Raw genomic sequence first — 15,273 nt, forward strand, 5'->3', positions numbered from 1 at the left:
AGCAATCATAACTAGGGATTATGCTTTTAACCTTATGACCATGCGACAAAGGATGAATCCCATTATCATCAGCTTAACCATGAGTCTTCATTAACTCTGGGCAACCTTGCAATCAAAGGAATTGTTGCTTTGCACCATAAACCCAGGGTTAAAGTAAACTCCATGCGACCATGCGACAAAGCTACATATATCTTTTGGTCACACACTCGCAACTTGAAAACATAACCCAACATTAACCCTTCTGATCAAATGACAAAGGCATCACCGCATTAGAACCTTAACCTTAGGTTACAATTAACCCATTGCAATGCTGCGACAAGGGCATATGAACTGCTGTTGAAAAATGGGCCCGCTAGTACATGTGTCACCCCTTTGCACCTTCACAGTCATAACCATGATCAGTCTTAACCCCTCACAACCATGTGAACAAAGCTTTCACAATGTCACCATCTTTACTCCCTGGTTAGCTTGACTCCTTGCAACCATGTGATCAAGGCAATCATTGTATTACTATCTTAACCCATGATTATAATTAACCTTTTATGACTACAGGAACAAGGCTTTTATTGCGTCACCATCTTGATCTTGGGTTAGCATTAACCCTCTGCGACTATGCAAACCATTGCTTCAACCACCTGATTAACTATGTCACCTAGTCGCAACATAAGATGTAACTACACTCTTCACCCTTGCGAAGCCGCAACAACCACCATGGCATTTGATTGCCTAGTCATAACTTATGACATGTTAGAGGTAAAAGCATAGCAAGGTGGTATGACCAAAAACTTAGGGGTAAAAAAAGTATGCATGGTTTTTACGTACCTTTCTAATTTGCATGGCATTTTATGAGTCAAATATAAGAATGTGAAATATATATGGCCACCAACCTAGGGGAAAAGAGACTGGTCAACATGTTTATAGTGATAAAAAATGGTGACATTATCAAAAAATTCAATAGATGTACAAGTTCCAAATCAAAGATCCATGAATGTAAACATGCCTCTAAATGCTTGAAGGATAAATACTTGTGTAATGTTGATGAATGTAGAACTCCTTCCTTGATGGCCAACTCTAATATCTCCTATGAAGAATAAAACTAGATCTTGAGAAGGAAATTCTTGAATGATGACATAAAATTAGGGCCTTCAATAAATCATTTTTTTCTTGTCTTGAACTCCTTGAATGCACCTTGAAAGCTTTCTTGCAAATGATGACTTGTGTGCTTGAAAGTCTGAATTGCTCTCATATGTAGTGGATCAATAGATTGCATATAGAGTGAATGACCAATGAAGTGAGAAGGCCTCCTTTTATAATGATTTTGGGATCAAAATTGAAAGGGTCAATTGCACTAGGTGACAAAAATATTAAACCTCAAAATGTACCCTAGATCCTAAAGCAAAATGACTCAGGTCGAGGTCCACCTTCATGTCAACTCAAGAGGCTTCCTATATCAGGATACTCTTTGAAATATTGAAGATAGATAAAAAATGGTCAAAACCAAAAATAAACTTGAGAAAGGAAATATATCGAGTGTAAATGCATCCAAATTCTAGGAGATCACTAAAATTAGGCCTAAGGAGGGCTAAAAGGTCTTGCAAAGAAAGTGTGCACTTTTTAAGATGGTACATTTATAAGTAGAACAGTTTTGAGCATATTGCAAGACATTGTAGAATTAATTTTGAAAATCACATTTAAAGGTGAATATCTTGATGAATGAGAAGATTGAAATTGAGAGAGTTTGGAGAGGAACAAAACTTAACAAAGATTGGTCAATGAGTTTGACTCAAAAACTACATAGTTAAATCTTGATAGCAATATCACAATTTGACTTGTTGTGGAAAATATCTCGTACTTATAAGAGATCAGAAGTTATATGGTTGCATAAATAACACTTAATGCTCAGAAGGAAATGAATTTGTGGATCATCAATAACAAATTCTCTAGCTACATGACCATAGATAAAATAAAGTTGATTAATTTTGAATATGTTTAATTGTAGAGCAATTACTCTTGGTAAAATTCTATTGAAAACATCATTAGATTGGTACCTTGAGTCTTGATGGTGGTAAACTAAAACTCGTGATATTCAATATATGGAATGTCTAAAACATAACATTTTAACTAGAAGTTTGATACATGATAAAGGTATAATATTTCATTCAATGTTAGTGGATGAGAGATAAAAAATATAGTATCAATAATTTGGTTGTATAAGGAATAAGAACATATAATGATGTGTACAATATCAATGAAGTTATTAAAAAAAAAGTTCTGTGATAAAGAGAGGAAAAAGTTGGATATCAAAGGACCCTTCATCCTAATATCATGGTGGAAAACGAGGGAATAAATCATGATGTTTATTTTTACCATTGATTCATTTTTGTCTCGATCTCCATAATTATTACTTTCCATGTTGTCCATCATATCTTGTGCATCTTATATATGCTCTAATAGTTGTCCATGTTATCACATGATATCCTTTCCATCTTGTAGTTTCTTATTCATTCATATATTTTACTTTGGACTTGATCAATGGGCTAATTTTATATACTTGCATCTACACATGCATTGCCTATTCTCTAGAGTTTGATATTGATTTTTGTATGTTTGATCCTTTATTTATCTTTTATCTCCACCCATTTTGATGAAGTGCATAGAACCCTTGATCTTGATATCACAATAAAGAGTGATCAATGGGGCATCTTAAAGACACTCTGATCCTAATATCTTGGTGGAGAGATAGCAATAGTTCAAGGTGTTTGTTTTGTCATTTTATTTTTCATTTGTCTTGCTCTTCATAATTATTTTCTTGTGTATTTCTCTAGACCACTCAATGGTGATACAAAGCGTAACAAAAAGAAAGCAACTTGTTTAGCCTATCATATGCTATCTATCATTTATATCCTTGCATAAATTTGCATTATGTTCATCATATCTTCCTCTCATAACTTTCTATGTTATTGCATAATATGCTTTAGACTTTCCATCTTGCAGTTTGCTATCCATTTTATTTGGATCTAATGAATGGGCTAAATTGCATATACCTTTGTCTCTTTGTATTTACACATGATTGCATATCCTTTCCCTAACCTATTGTTGTGCATATTATGAGTTTCAATGTTCCATTTCTTTATATCTAGCATTATTATCAAAGGCGCATCTAGCAAATTGGGGTACAAACCACATCATTGAGTATCAAGTGTCCATAAGCATCACCAAGAGCTATCATTCAATATCAAGCATCAGAGCTTTATTTTATCATAATGAATATAAAAATATGCAAGAAGATCTCATAGAAAATCTATATCATTTGAATTTATGCACATACCTTAGACTTTATTTGTATTTGTGTGGATCTTGAGTTTGAAAGTTAACCACATCATTTACATTATTTCAATTTGCATTTCTAGAACATACATGTTCTATACATTTTGAACAATGTTATTGATCCATATAGGAAAAAAAACTCCACTATACTCTTTATTTTTTAAGTTATTTTTTATTATATCTTTCATGTATTACCTATAACACCTCTTGTTATTAACATAATCATTGCACTTCTTTGCAATGCAAGCCCTAAGTGTAATTTTAAGATAGTTTTTTTCTTATTAGAATAAAAAGACAGAAAAATATAAGAAAATAATAATAATTCTATAACAAGAATAAAAGTGACCTATGCAATAAAACTCAACACAAACTAATTTCTATATTTCAACCCTATCTTATGCAAATTAATGATGAATGCCCCAAATATTCATACTCCCCACTAAATAGACCAAACGAGTGATACCTTTAATAACATTTGAAAAACAGTTCGTGGCTAGTGTCCTTAAAGACATCTAAAGTTTTTGTTTCCAGTCATCCCAAAGTGAAAAAATATTAAAAATTATAAATAAATCCATCAATTTATATGGTAAGAATGAATGAAGGCATTTTAATAATGTCCACAAGGCCAACCAACCTATGGGACCACTTTCATGTTCTTTTTTATGCTAGCCCACATGTTGTGAATCTGCTTAAAAAAAACTTGTTTTGTGTAGTCTTGTTTCCAAAAAAAGCTGATGCAAGTTGCCCTCCTTCAAATTGTCCTCAAATTGTTCCCGAATATCCTAGTAGGGATTAGACTCAAAGATAAAGTTTCATTTCAATGCACCCTTTACCACACTAGATGCACTATCTTTCTTCCCAATCCTCCTTGGATGTTGTCCATCTACCCATCTCACACCACAGATGATGAGATCCCATTCTTAACTGTGCCACTAGTTGCTTATTTTTACCTTTCATGTCCACTTGTAGGTAGTCTTTAACCTTATGACACCACATGGGGTTGAACTCTCACATAATGGGCCATTTTCTTTCCCATTTGTTTTGTTCAATGGTAGCTTTAAATTTTTCCAACACTGGGCTTTTTATCTCTTCATTAGTGTTTGGGCGTTGTAGTGTGTCAATGTCCCACTTAATTGACCATTTTTCATTTTATTTCATCCATCTTTTCTTTCTTTGATCTAATCCTTTTTCAACCATAAACTTGAGTCAATGTTATGTATCTACATTTTCAACCTTATTTAAATAGCTTAATAGAAGAATAATAACTACATATGCTTAAGCTAAGAGAATCTCATATACTATAGTTGATTTGTCCTTTAAGATTAATAGTGTAGTGTGATAAATAAGGTTCTTTTGTAATCTTTCCAACTGACGATGCCTTCCTCTCGATCGACACTGTCGTGAAGTCGAGCTTGGAAAATGAAGAATGGCGTACAGGATAGCACTAAATCTTAAACTGCTTGTGGAACCATTATCGAAAATACCCATCTTTTTGAACAATCCAAAAGCCCTTCCACATTTTGAAAAAGCCCAGAATTCATGGATCCAAAGGGCGTCATTATGGTCAATGAAAAAGGACCCTGCTCTGGAGAAGGCCTTGAAAAGAAACCGCCGGTGGACGATCAACAATCAGCTCAAGAACATTCTTCAGAGATGCCCACAACAGTCCGCTTCAGTAAGATTCCTGCAAAAAAAATTCAATTCTCTCGACATCAGGCAAGGTAATGTTCTCAATTGGCTCAGAAAATACCCTTGTCTCTTCGATATCTACACAGAGAATTTCGAGATGTACTGCAAGTTTACAAAGAGAGCGCGACTCCTGATAGAGGAGGAAGAAGACCTGAAAGAGCAGCTGGAGCCTGTCATGGCTGAAAGATTGGCTAAAATACTTATGTTGACCTGGAAGAAGAAATTAAACATTGTGAAATTTAATGACCTAAGGAAATACTTTGGGTTACCCGACGATTATGTTCTGAGTATCGTTCCCAAATATCCAGAGCTTTTTAGGGTTATTGACTACAATGCCAAGAAAAATAGCTTAGAAATTCAGCTGATTTCCTGGAACCCTAGCTTGGCTCTTTCTGTTTTGGAGAGAAGAGCAGAGCAAATGACGCAGAAAACAGGTGGGGAATTTTTTCTGGAAGTTCTAATTATTGTTAGTTGAGAAAGCTATCTAATTTTCAATATTGAGTTTTTAATTTTTTTTATAAGAATTTTTTTCCATGTAAAGAGAGAACAAAAGATTGAGTAAATTAGCCTAATGGTGAATATTAGTCGCTGATTCTTCCTTCAAACAGGGCAGCATCTGGTGCCTATGTTTGAGAATATGGCATCAGAGAGTGATGACAGTCTACAGGCAGAAAAGTTTAATAAATTTCAGAAAATTCCATACATTTCACCGTATGCTGATTGTGAGGATCTGGAAGAAGGATCTGAACAGTATGAGAAAAGAACAGTTGGGATTATTCATGAACTGCTCTCTCTGACAATGTGGAAGCGGGCCTCGATTGCGAAGCTGGCAAAGTTTCAGAGAGAGTTTCGGTTTCCTCGAAATCTGATCAACATGTTGATGAGGCATCCTGGGATATTTTATGTTTCAAACAAGAATGATAGCCATACGGTCGTTCTCAGAGATGGTTATGCTGAATCTGAGCTTGTTGAGAAGGATCCTTTGGTTGTTGCAAAGGAAAAGTTTGGCGAACTCATGCAGGAAGGGTTGTATGAGTATACTGAGAGGCGAAGGAAAGCAAATTTGGAGAAGAAAAGAGCAAATAGACCTCTGTGGAAGATGAATAATGATTTTAAGAAGCTGGGAAGAGAGATATTTGATAATGAAGTAGAAGGCAAAGAGGAGAAGTATCAGAAAGAAGCCAGAGAAAGGTTTCAGAAAGCATGGCCTGATCCTGACGCAAGATGAGTCCTGCAGATTGCCTATTAACAAACTATGCCACAATCTTATATCCACACCTCACATGAATTTCAACCATTTGCAGGTTTGCTTCACATGCATTTTGAGGGAAATGACAGGATTGAGAACTTGTGTCATTTCTTGCTTTCTAGAGAGTTTTAGTCTCCTTGTATGCGACATATATTCAGCCATTATGCAGGTATGCTTCAAATGCATTTTGAGGGAAATAACATGATTGATGACTTGTGTTATCTCTTGCTTTATATATAGTTTTAGTTTCCTTGTATGCAACACACTTTGTGTAGAAATCAACATCCTTGAATTTATTTTTGAGCAAACACAGGAGCAGGTATCTAATGCCCTCCTCTATGATGTTTTTATAATTGTACAGGACAGATCTTCTTATCAGGTGCGCAACAATGAGACTTTCGAGTCTTTTGTCATTTGCAGGAGTAGGGCGATTCTTCATGTGATCAATTGAAGCCTTTGGTCATTGGGAACCAGTTTGTATTACCTACTGGAGGATGTCGATGCAGCCATGCTCCAAAATTGGGTGTCTTAATAAGCATGGCTTAGTGTTTCCGCTCTAATCCTTGTTGTCTAAAATCAAATTATAATTGTCGTGTGCATAAGTAGTCTATGGAGAGATTCCTTACCTGGAGATGAATGAGTTGTTGACAGCGAATATCACATGCACACTGATATTTTCGTCACAGGTACACTTTTTGTGAATGATACCATTATGAATATGAAAATCTGTTAGATTTGCTTCAAGTTGTTTTAGGTTGAAGCTTCTAAGATGCTGTAAGTTTAGAATACAAAATTCTTCTGCTTTCTGCAGTTCAGAATAGGGATTATTTATCAATATGTTTAAGAACTGTTTGTCTAAATCACATTTGCTAGAATGTTTTCACTTGTATGATATTGCTTTTGTACACAAACTGCAAGTGAATCCATATCTGTTCTCTATAATCTGGATGTTTATATCATAGGTTAGCATTTGCAAGAATGAATCATTTAATAAATGAAATTGAATCACTCATTCAACGATGTGTAGAGCCATGCATTATTCTATGCTTTAAGTGTATTACAAGGCAAATGTATAATTATTGAGAAGAGAAACTGAACTGAGCCTGTCTTCACCATGCCACCTAATACCAATGGCCTCTGGAACACCTGGATATGAATTTTAAGGAAATCGTCGAGGGGTGGGAGTCATTTCCCAATTTATTCACCTTCTTGGAGCCCTAAGGCCCAAGTCCTAAATCTGGACACAAGAAATCATCAAGGGGCGGAAGTCATTTCCCAGATCTATTCACCTTCTTGGAGACCTAAGGCCTAAGTCCTAAATCTGTGCACAAGTTGGATGTGTCTAAAACCTCATTGTCAGTTTCCAGAATTATCTGTGTTTTTTTTTAAAAAGGGGATTGGTGGATAGACTTGTTTTCATTATTTTTTATAAGACTTAAAATGGTCATTTCAATAGGATTAGGTCAATAAAGAATTAGATTTTAAAAAGGTTCCAAAATCTGAAAATATAGAAAACACTATTTCATGTTAAGACTAAATCTAAACATCAGTTACATAAAAAATTGAAGCATTTGATTGGTCATCTCAAAGAGATAATATTTGAATTCAATGAATAGTATAATTTAAATTTACCTGACTGCCAGGCAGCATCTACTCATAAAGCAAATAATTTGGTGCACTTGACTGGTTATCTAAAACATAATATGATCCTGATGATATGCCAATCATCTATTCTAATTTCAGTAAGCATCTAAGTGATAAGGAACATCTAGTTTAGTAATACAACATAACATGGCATATGAAGCCATCTATGTTGGTTAACTCCTTAGCTTTAAAAGATTATAGAACAGGGACCACAAAAGCACAGAGTAAAAATAGGTAGCAGCGATTCAATAAGTATCAAGTAGAAAATATATTTTAATTCAAACTCAACATACTAAAACATGATGTGATATATGAATAGGAGATCTAAGAAATAAATTTCACTAACAAAAATCAATTAGCTAAAGACCCAAAGATACAGTTTGAGACATCTCTCATGGCCATCACCAGATCCTTTTATTTAAAGTACTATAATTTCTTGCACTGAATTCTACATTCCATACACCCTTCCAACTTTAAGTAGCTGATCTGGTGGTACTGTCATGGTAGAAATGGTGGACCTACTTGTTCTGAAGAAAACTATATATATATATATAGTTTATCAATATTGAAAAAAGATTAATCATTTACCATTCCTTAGTACAGTCTTTCCCAAGAGATACACAGCCTTTACATTTGTTTGCCAACTTGAGCTGCTGCAACTTCTTATGTTCAGCAACCAAGTATATATCTCCTGCCATTGAATTTCTGTTATGATCATTTATATTATCCTTAAATAAGATCTTGTATGCTTTTGGTGACTAGGATTAGAAAATCCTCTGCTTCCTCGCTTGGGGTCGCATCTCTGTAACCATATTGTGCAAGGCTTCTATATACACCCTTATGCTCAAATCTTCCCACTAGAAATTTCTCCCTTAACAACACTGTTGTTACTTGAACAATCCCTATGGTCAAGGTAATCATAATTTCGTGAAACCCATATTTTTTATGTAATACCTCACAATTGATGGTAATCCATTATTGAGGTCACTGCACAATGAACACACTCCTTGGCTATGTAATCCTACACTGGCAACCACCATATGGAGGTCATCTGTACTTAGTTTTCTCTCTGTTAGATGGCTGTACTTGATTGGTCTTCCACAATACCAAGAGTATGCTACAATCATAAGAATGATTGAAACTGCAAATGACAACCATCCTCCCTGTGGCGCCTTGTTCAGCACTGCTGATAGATAGACTCCCTCTATGAGTCAAATACAATAAGGAATGGCAAAATAAATAGAAAATGCATTTTTCTAAACTTCCAGCATCACTAAGTTTGACAGACATGTTGTATGAACATACTCAATAACAGCAACTTCTGCACCCCAATATCAAGTAAAAAAATGTATATATCAAATACTGGAAAAAATATACAACTGCAACAACCATATTCGATGAGGTTATAATGTTGTATGGGTTGAGAGCCTACTATTCAGGAGTAGTATTTATTTCTTTACTTGGTGATTTGAAAAGTAAAATTGCCTGTCTTTGTAACCGAGAATAATTCATACCATAGGCATTTCTTCTGGACCGCACTTGAATCTGACCACTATGGCAAGACCAACAACTAGAAGGACGTATTTAACTTACAGGAGAGTAAATCTGGCCATCACTTTTCTTTGATATATGTATTATCGTCACCTGACAGAAGCAGTCGAGAGCCAAGTATTGCATTATAATTGGGAAATTTGCTGAGATCAATGCTGACTAGCAACATTGTATGTTGCACTAATAAACATGGGCCAGTACACTTCATTTGACATTGCAGCATAAAATGCATTTTTCACGTTTCTTGGTCTCTCCATCAAGCAAGCTGCTCGTCCAGTGTATGTAAAAATCAGGGCAGGATATACCAAAGACGAAATTTCAATATGAGAGCATGTAATGTCCCCAATATTATTAAATAATAATATTTTGTATGTGGCTGAGAATCAATGTTTTTAAATCTCTCAGGCACCCTCTTTATTTTTGTTTAGTACTTGTTGGCTTATTGCCATTTTGTAATCCTTCGGGAAGTTTCCCTGAAGCCCTTTATAAGGCCTTCTTGTAAGTTGTTTTAGGCATGCGATTTGGATTATTTTCTTTGTACTACAAATTCCTATTGGAATTCTCTATTGTTCACCATTTCGGAAGTGAAAGATCTCCCCTACTTGGCTTTCCAGTTTCGGTGGGATTCAACCCTCACTCTATTTCGTTGCCTGTAATACTTTGCTTGGATCTGACAAATCGGAGCACCATTTTTGTCTGTGAGTATTAATTGGAGAATATCGGTATTCAATATCTATTCATGCTTGGCATTTACTTGATGGTGTTGTATTCTAATATTACTTGTATATGAGTTTGTATTCTCTTTCCAATACAATACCCTACGTACTCTTCCTATCGAACTCCTCCCTCCATCCACCTCCATCCGTACACCTCCCTCCGTTCATACTCCCTCCATCTACCATACTACCTCCCTCCATCCATACTTCTCCCTCCATCTGCCGTACTACCTCCCTCCATTCGTACTCCTCCCTCCATCTGCCGTACTACCTCCCTCCATCTGTAGTCCTTCATCCATCCATACTTTGCCCAACATCTGCCATACTACCTCCTTCCATCTGTACTCCTCTCTCCATCTCTTTGTACTCCTCCCTCCACCCCTCCGTACTTCTTCCTCCATCCTTCCGTACTCCTTTACTCCTTCCACCATCTTCCATCTTGCAGCTTGCATCTGTCACCTTACTTCCAACTTCCTTCTTGCAACTTCCATTTGCCAACTTCTATTTGCCATCTTTCATCTGCGAACTTCCATCTTTCATCTACAAACTTCCATTTGCCATCTTCCAACACCATCTTCCATCCTCCCAAATTCTCGTACGACATTCCATTCCTCTATACGGGCATATCCATTCCACCCTACGACATCCTACTCCACTGTACGGATTAAACATTTTCCCCTTTAGACTTGGACAAATAGTAAGGTTTGGAAAAGGAACATTACTGTTCAAAGTTAGTCAACTAGTGCAAATTATAAATAACTATAATGGCTATTTCACTTCAAGTCAGTGAGAAGCTGGATGGATCCCTTATTGAAGTGGTCCAAATCAGCAAAGGTCGTGTCAGCAACTGGTTTGAATTAGATACAAAAGACATTTCAGGCTATCTCGTTTGAAATCCTTGATTCTTCTCTCTTTTACCAATGGAGTAAGAGAGAAAATGTAATATAGAAGTATATAAGCATAAAGGAGTACAAACCTATTATACACAAGACAACATTGTTTGACTTCCCCTATTTTTGACTAGTACTTGTTGTCATCTAGTTTCTCTCTGGTTTTGGGTTGTTTTATCTGTTGATAGGATTTGACTTTTTTGGCTATAAACTTTTGATTTTCAAATTAGTTTTCCTCTATTAAAAACAATAGGACTTGCCCTTTATAGATGCATGGATTCTCCAATGATTGTGCTATCTTATTTTATGTCATGACCATTTATACGACCTTACAACACAATCAATGTCATGCCCATTTATAAAACCTTACTAAAACAATCATAGTCAACAACTAATTATAGGCCAATTTCCATCTATAGGTGGGACCTTACACATTGATTGCTGAAATTAAAGTACGAAAATCTTTTAATTCTTAACAACATTCTTATGAGAGAATATAATAGTGTTTCAAAAATTTGTAAGACAGTTCACTTAGTATAAGTTTGTTTATGGGAAGTGAAAGAAGTCGAGTCCCAATTTGACAAGAGTCTTGTGGAATTTCAAATTGGTGCTTGTTTTATATTTGGACGTTCAATCCAAAGTTTAAACAATGGGCACCTATTTTTTAAGTAGTGTTTATTTTCATATTTTTGTTTTTAAATTGATTTAAAATGCATTTTAAACATTGATTTTTGCTTTTAAGAAATAGGCACCTATGTTTTGAATTTTGAATAATAGGCGCCTATTTCTTAGAACATGGAGAGAGATTTTTTTCTCCGCTTTGATTTTTGGTTTAAGCTAGGCCTAGTCCAAGCCTATGCCCTAACCTCCAAAACTCTAGCTAAACATCGCAATGTCAGATTTCAACCTTGCCATAATTTTTAGAGGGCCTTGTCGATCTTTTTTTTTTTTGATGAAAAAAGTTTTCACTATCTAATTTCAAACATGTGAATTTTATAGTGTTATGATTTTTTTTACCATTCTTGCATTATTTATTAATCAAAAGTAACACCTAAACGTAATTAGTGAGATTCACTAGAACTTCAATAACTTTTTAAGTTTTAGATTATCCTAAAAACAATTTATGTCATCAATCTACATACAATTTGTTTGAAGTTAAAAAAAAAATTCAATGTGATATTTTGATCAAATTATGTGGTTGTACGCAAGAGGTTTTAAAAATTATCTTTAGTCAATAAAAAACTAATAAAAATTAAACATACAATAAAAAATCAAGAATAATTTTATATCATCAATCTATGGTGTGTTAGGTATCATCCCTAAAAAAGATTTACAAAAACTTATCTATTTGTGTTGAAATATAGTGATTGTATAGTGTGGTATGGTTCTTAAACGTGGATTATAAAAAGGTGGTTTTTAAAGGTTCCTACCAAAAAATAATTTCTTTCATATAGGTATTGAAATAAATTACATATTGAAAAAGTGGACTCAAGCACTACAATTATTATTATTGAAGTTTTTGAGATCCAATCTCTAAGTGCCTTAAAACTTGACATCAATTGATAAGAAATTTCAAAAAATGAGGAAAACTAGTGGAATTGTACAAATCTCCAAAGAATACTAACATAACAAGTCTCAACATAGTACTAACAATGTCCAAAATTATTTCTAAAAATAAATGATTTAAATTGGAAAATGTAAATAATTTTAAAATTGTTCTCTATCTTAACATTTAATTTCTATTTAATGTATCAAACCATTCACAAATTTCATGGTTTTAATAAAAAAATGTGCACCACTAATTATGGAAAACTTTTATTTACAAAATTAGGTCGACCACAATATGCTCTTAATCTCCACACCTAGTTATAGGCTAAAACTATATATATATATATATATATATATATATATATATATATATATATATATATATATATATATATATATATATATATATATAGTCTTAAAAATAACATATTTCTACCATATATACACGTGTGTATATGTCACAACGCGTGTATATACACGTGTGTATATACGTGTGTATATGCCTGTGTGACAGGTGGTCTTAGGAGCTAGAAAGAATCGAAGTTTTGATCATTTAAGCTTAGTGAATGTGCATCGACTCTCCTTAGAATTCCTTAATCCATAGACTATGGAAGGAAAGGAGGGAAAAACATCTTGGAATTAAGATATATATTAATTGTTTTTGCTAAGGAAAAGAAAGAGGGAGGCATTCCATGATTGGTCGGGGAAGAAGGAGAGAACTCTGGTTTCTCAGAGGAACTAGAGGGGTGACTGCATAGCCAGAGGGAATTCCCATTGTTAAACTTCTCATATCAAATCTGCTAGGTTTCTCCTCTATAAAATTTTGGTTGAAGTTTATACCAATCTGAAATAAATCGGTATGGATAAGAGTAGATTTGACTGCCACTTAAATTTAGTTCAAAGGCTTGAGACTTTGTGGTGGACATGAATGTTAATTTGTACTCAGTCGAGCTTTAAATTGCATGAGTTTGATAAAGATTAGTGTCTTAGTCATTTGGTTCACAAGATTATGACACGCAAACAACAAATCTATCTTTCACTAGTTCAAAGTCTCAAAGTTCGGCATTATGAATTCAACAAGATGATTTTTTATGTTTTGGAATCTCGATAATTATTGGTCTTTCAGCCCCTGTGAAGATATGCCAGAGCCTTGCTGCACTGCAAATGATTTTATTCTGATAGACCACGGAAGAGGTAGGGACCTTTTAAGTAGATGTTTTATTTCCAAAGCTTTCTCGCGACATGCATTCACAAACATGAGGCCTTTGATCATCTTTAATGCAATAACCATTTAGTTTGACTAGATTAGAACTTCATACAAGCACCAAAAAAATTGGTTGTTTAAGCCTCTCGAAACTAACATGTGTAATGGAAATTAGTTAAGCATCACCAAGAAATGTATATTGCATGAAGAATTCACTGGAAATTGATGACAATGTGTAGTGCTAGAACCAATAGTCAAAACTTCAATAAATATGTTCTTTTCTCCTTAATTTAGAATTCAAATTTTTAGAACAAAAGAAATCAAATTGGTTCATTTCGTGGGTGGAAAGTTTAGAAAGAACTTACTCTTGTAAAGTTGAGTCTTGGCTAGTAAACAACTACATGCAAAAGGGAATTATTGTTTCTCCCTATCTATATTCATGAAACGAGCATGAGATCCACTTCAGTTTGTACCAAATACATGACAAGGAAATATGGATTCCTAATGTTCTTTCTTCCTTTCACTAAAACATGATTTCATTACTACTTCAGGTAGACTATTAGTCTAATACCCTCTTTACTTATTCTTTTCTCTGTCATGTCCCCAATTTTTGGTAACCGTTCGATTTAATTAATTTAATTAATACTGGTTGTCCAAGGACGACTAATTAATTATTTTAATTAAATAAATAAACATTAAAAGATAACTTTATATTTAATAAAGTGACTTGGATTATAAAAATATTTAATAAAGTCACTTAAGAGATAAGATCAAAAATGTTCTAGAAGTCTCTGGAGAAGATGGAGAGGAAAGAATAAATAGGCACCCCGGGGCTCCATTCGAATCAGGCAGTTGATTATCTCTCTTTGATTTTCAGATTGTGATTTAATCACAAGTGCATTGTGGAACCTAGGGTTTTCGCAATTGTCACAGTTGGCCATTGAGAACGATAACTCTCAATAGGTACGCAATTTTGAGGGTGTGAAATATCATCTGAATTATTGCAGATTGGAGGTGACAATCAGTCATTTCATCAGGACAGAATCTGTGGCTCAAGACCAACAATTTTGGGGGATCTTTCTGAGGGTTGATATTCGAAGATATAATCTAGGATTTACAGGATCAGTTGCAGTATTGAACAGATCTAGGAAAGAAGGCGAGTCTCCAAGTCAATCTTCCAGCGGCACTGCCACAAATCGTTAAAGCCGAACCTGGACGAAAGGCAAATGTCACTTACGGATAAGCACTTATTGACTAGGGACATTTGATTATCAGGGAACGAGTGTCTCATTCAGTTTGAAAGATAGTATTAGACCATTCCTGATCATAGGCAGGCATTCGTCATCTATGTGATCATCGCAACTCTTTAATTCTGCAACATATGAGTATCAACGGCGAGTCTGTAATCAGTACTGGCATCTTGAATAAGGGCACTCGATACAATTTGGGCACAAC

At 34.6% G+C, this 15,273-nt stretch overlaps 1 protein-coding gene across 1 annotated transcript; it reads left to right on the forward strand.

Moving 5' to 3' along the window:
* Window positions 1-4,673: 4,673 nt before the first annotated feature.
* LOC149557139 (Ubiquitin carboxyl-terminal hydrolase family protein) lies at window positions 4,674-10,194 on the forward strand. The gene is made up of 4 exons (XM_089831855.1): window positions 4,674-5,450; window positions 5,625-6,434; window positions 6,627-6,951; window positions 9,561-10,194. The coding sequence occupies exons 1-2, from the start codon at window positions 4,754-4,756 to the stop codon at window positions 6,242-6,244; spliced, it is 1,317 nt and encodes a 438-aa protein (XP_089687981.1). The 5' UTR covers window positions 4,674-4,753; the 3' UTR covers window positions 6,245-6,434; window positions 6,627-6,951; window positions 9,561-10,194.
* Window positions 10,195-15,273: the final 5,079 nt, after the last annotated feature.

This window comes from Cupressus sempervirens, chromosome 5 (genome assembly GCF_028749045.1).
Source record: "Cupressus sempervirens isolate cs-2001-9-10 chromosome 5, ASM2874904v1, whole genome shotgun sequence".
In the NCBI taxonomy this organism is placed as follows: Eukaryota; Viridiplantae; Streptophyta; class Pinopsida; order Cupressales; family Cupressaceae; genus Cupressus; species Cupressus sempervirens.

Coding starts and splice junctions, on each gene's coding strand:
- LOC149557139 (XM_089831855.1), top strand. CDS start 4,754: ATGGCGTACAGGATAGCACTAAATCTTAAACTGCTTGTGGAACCATTA. Junction 5,451..5,624: donor GCAAATGACGCAGAAAACAG/GTGGGGAATTTT, acceptor TCCTTCAAACAG/GGCAGCATCTGGTGCCTATG.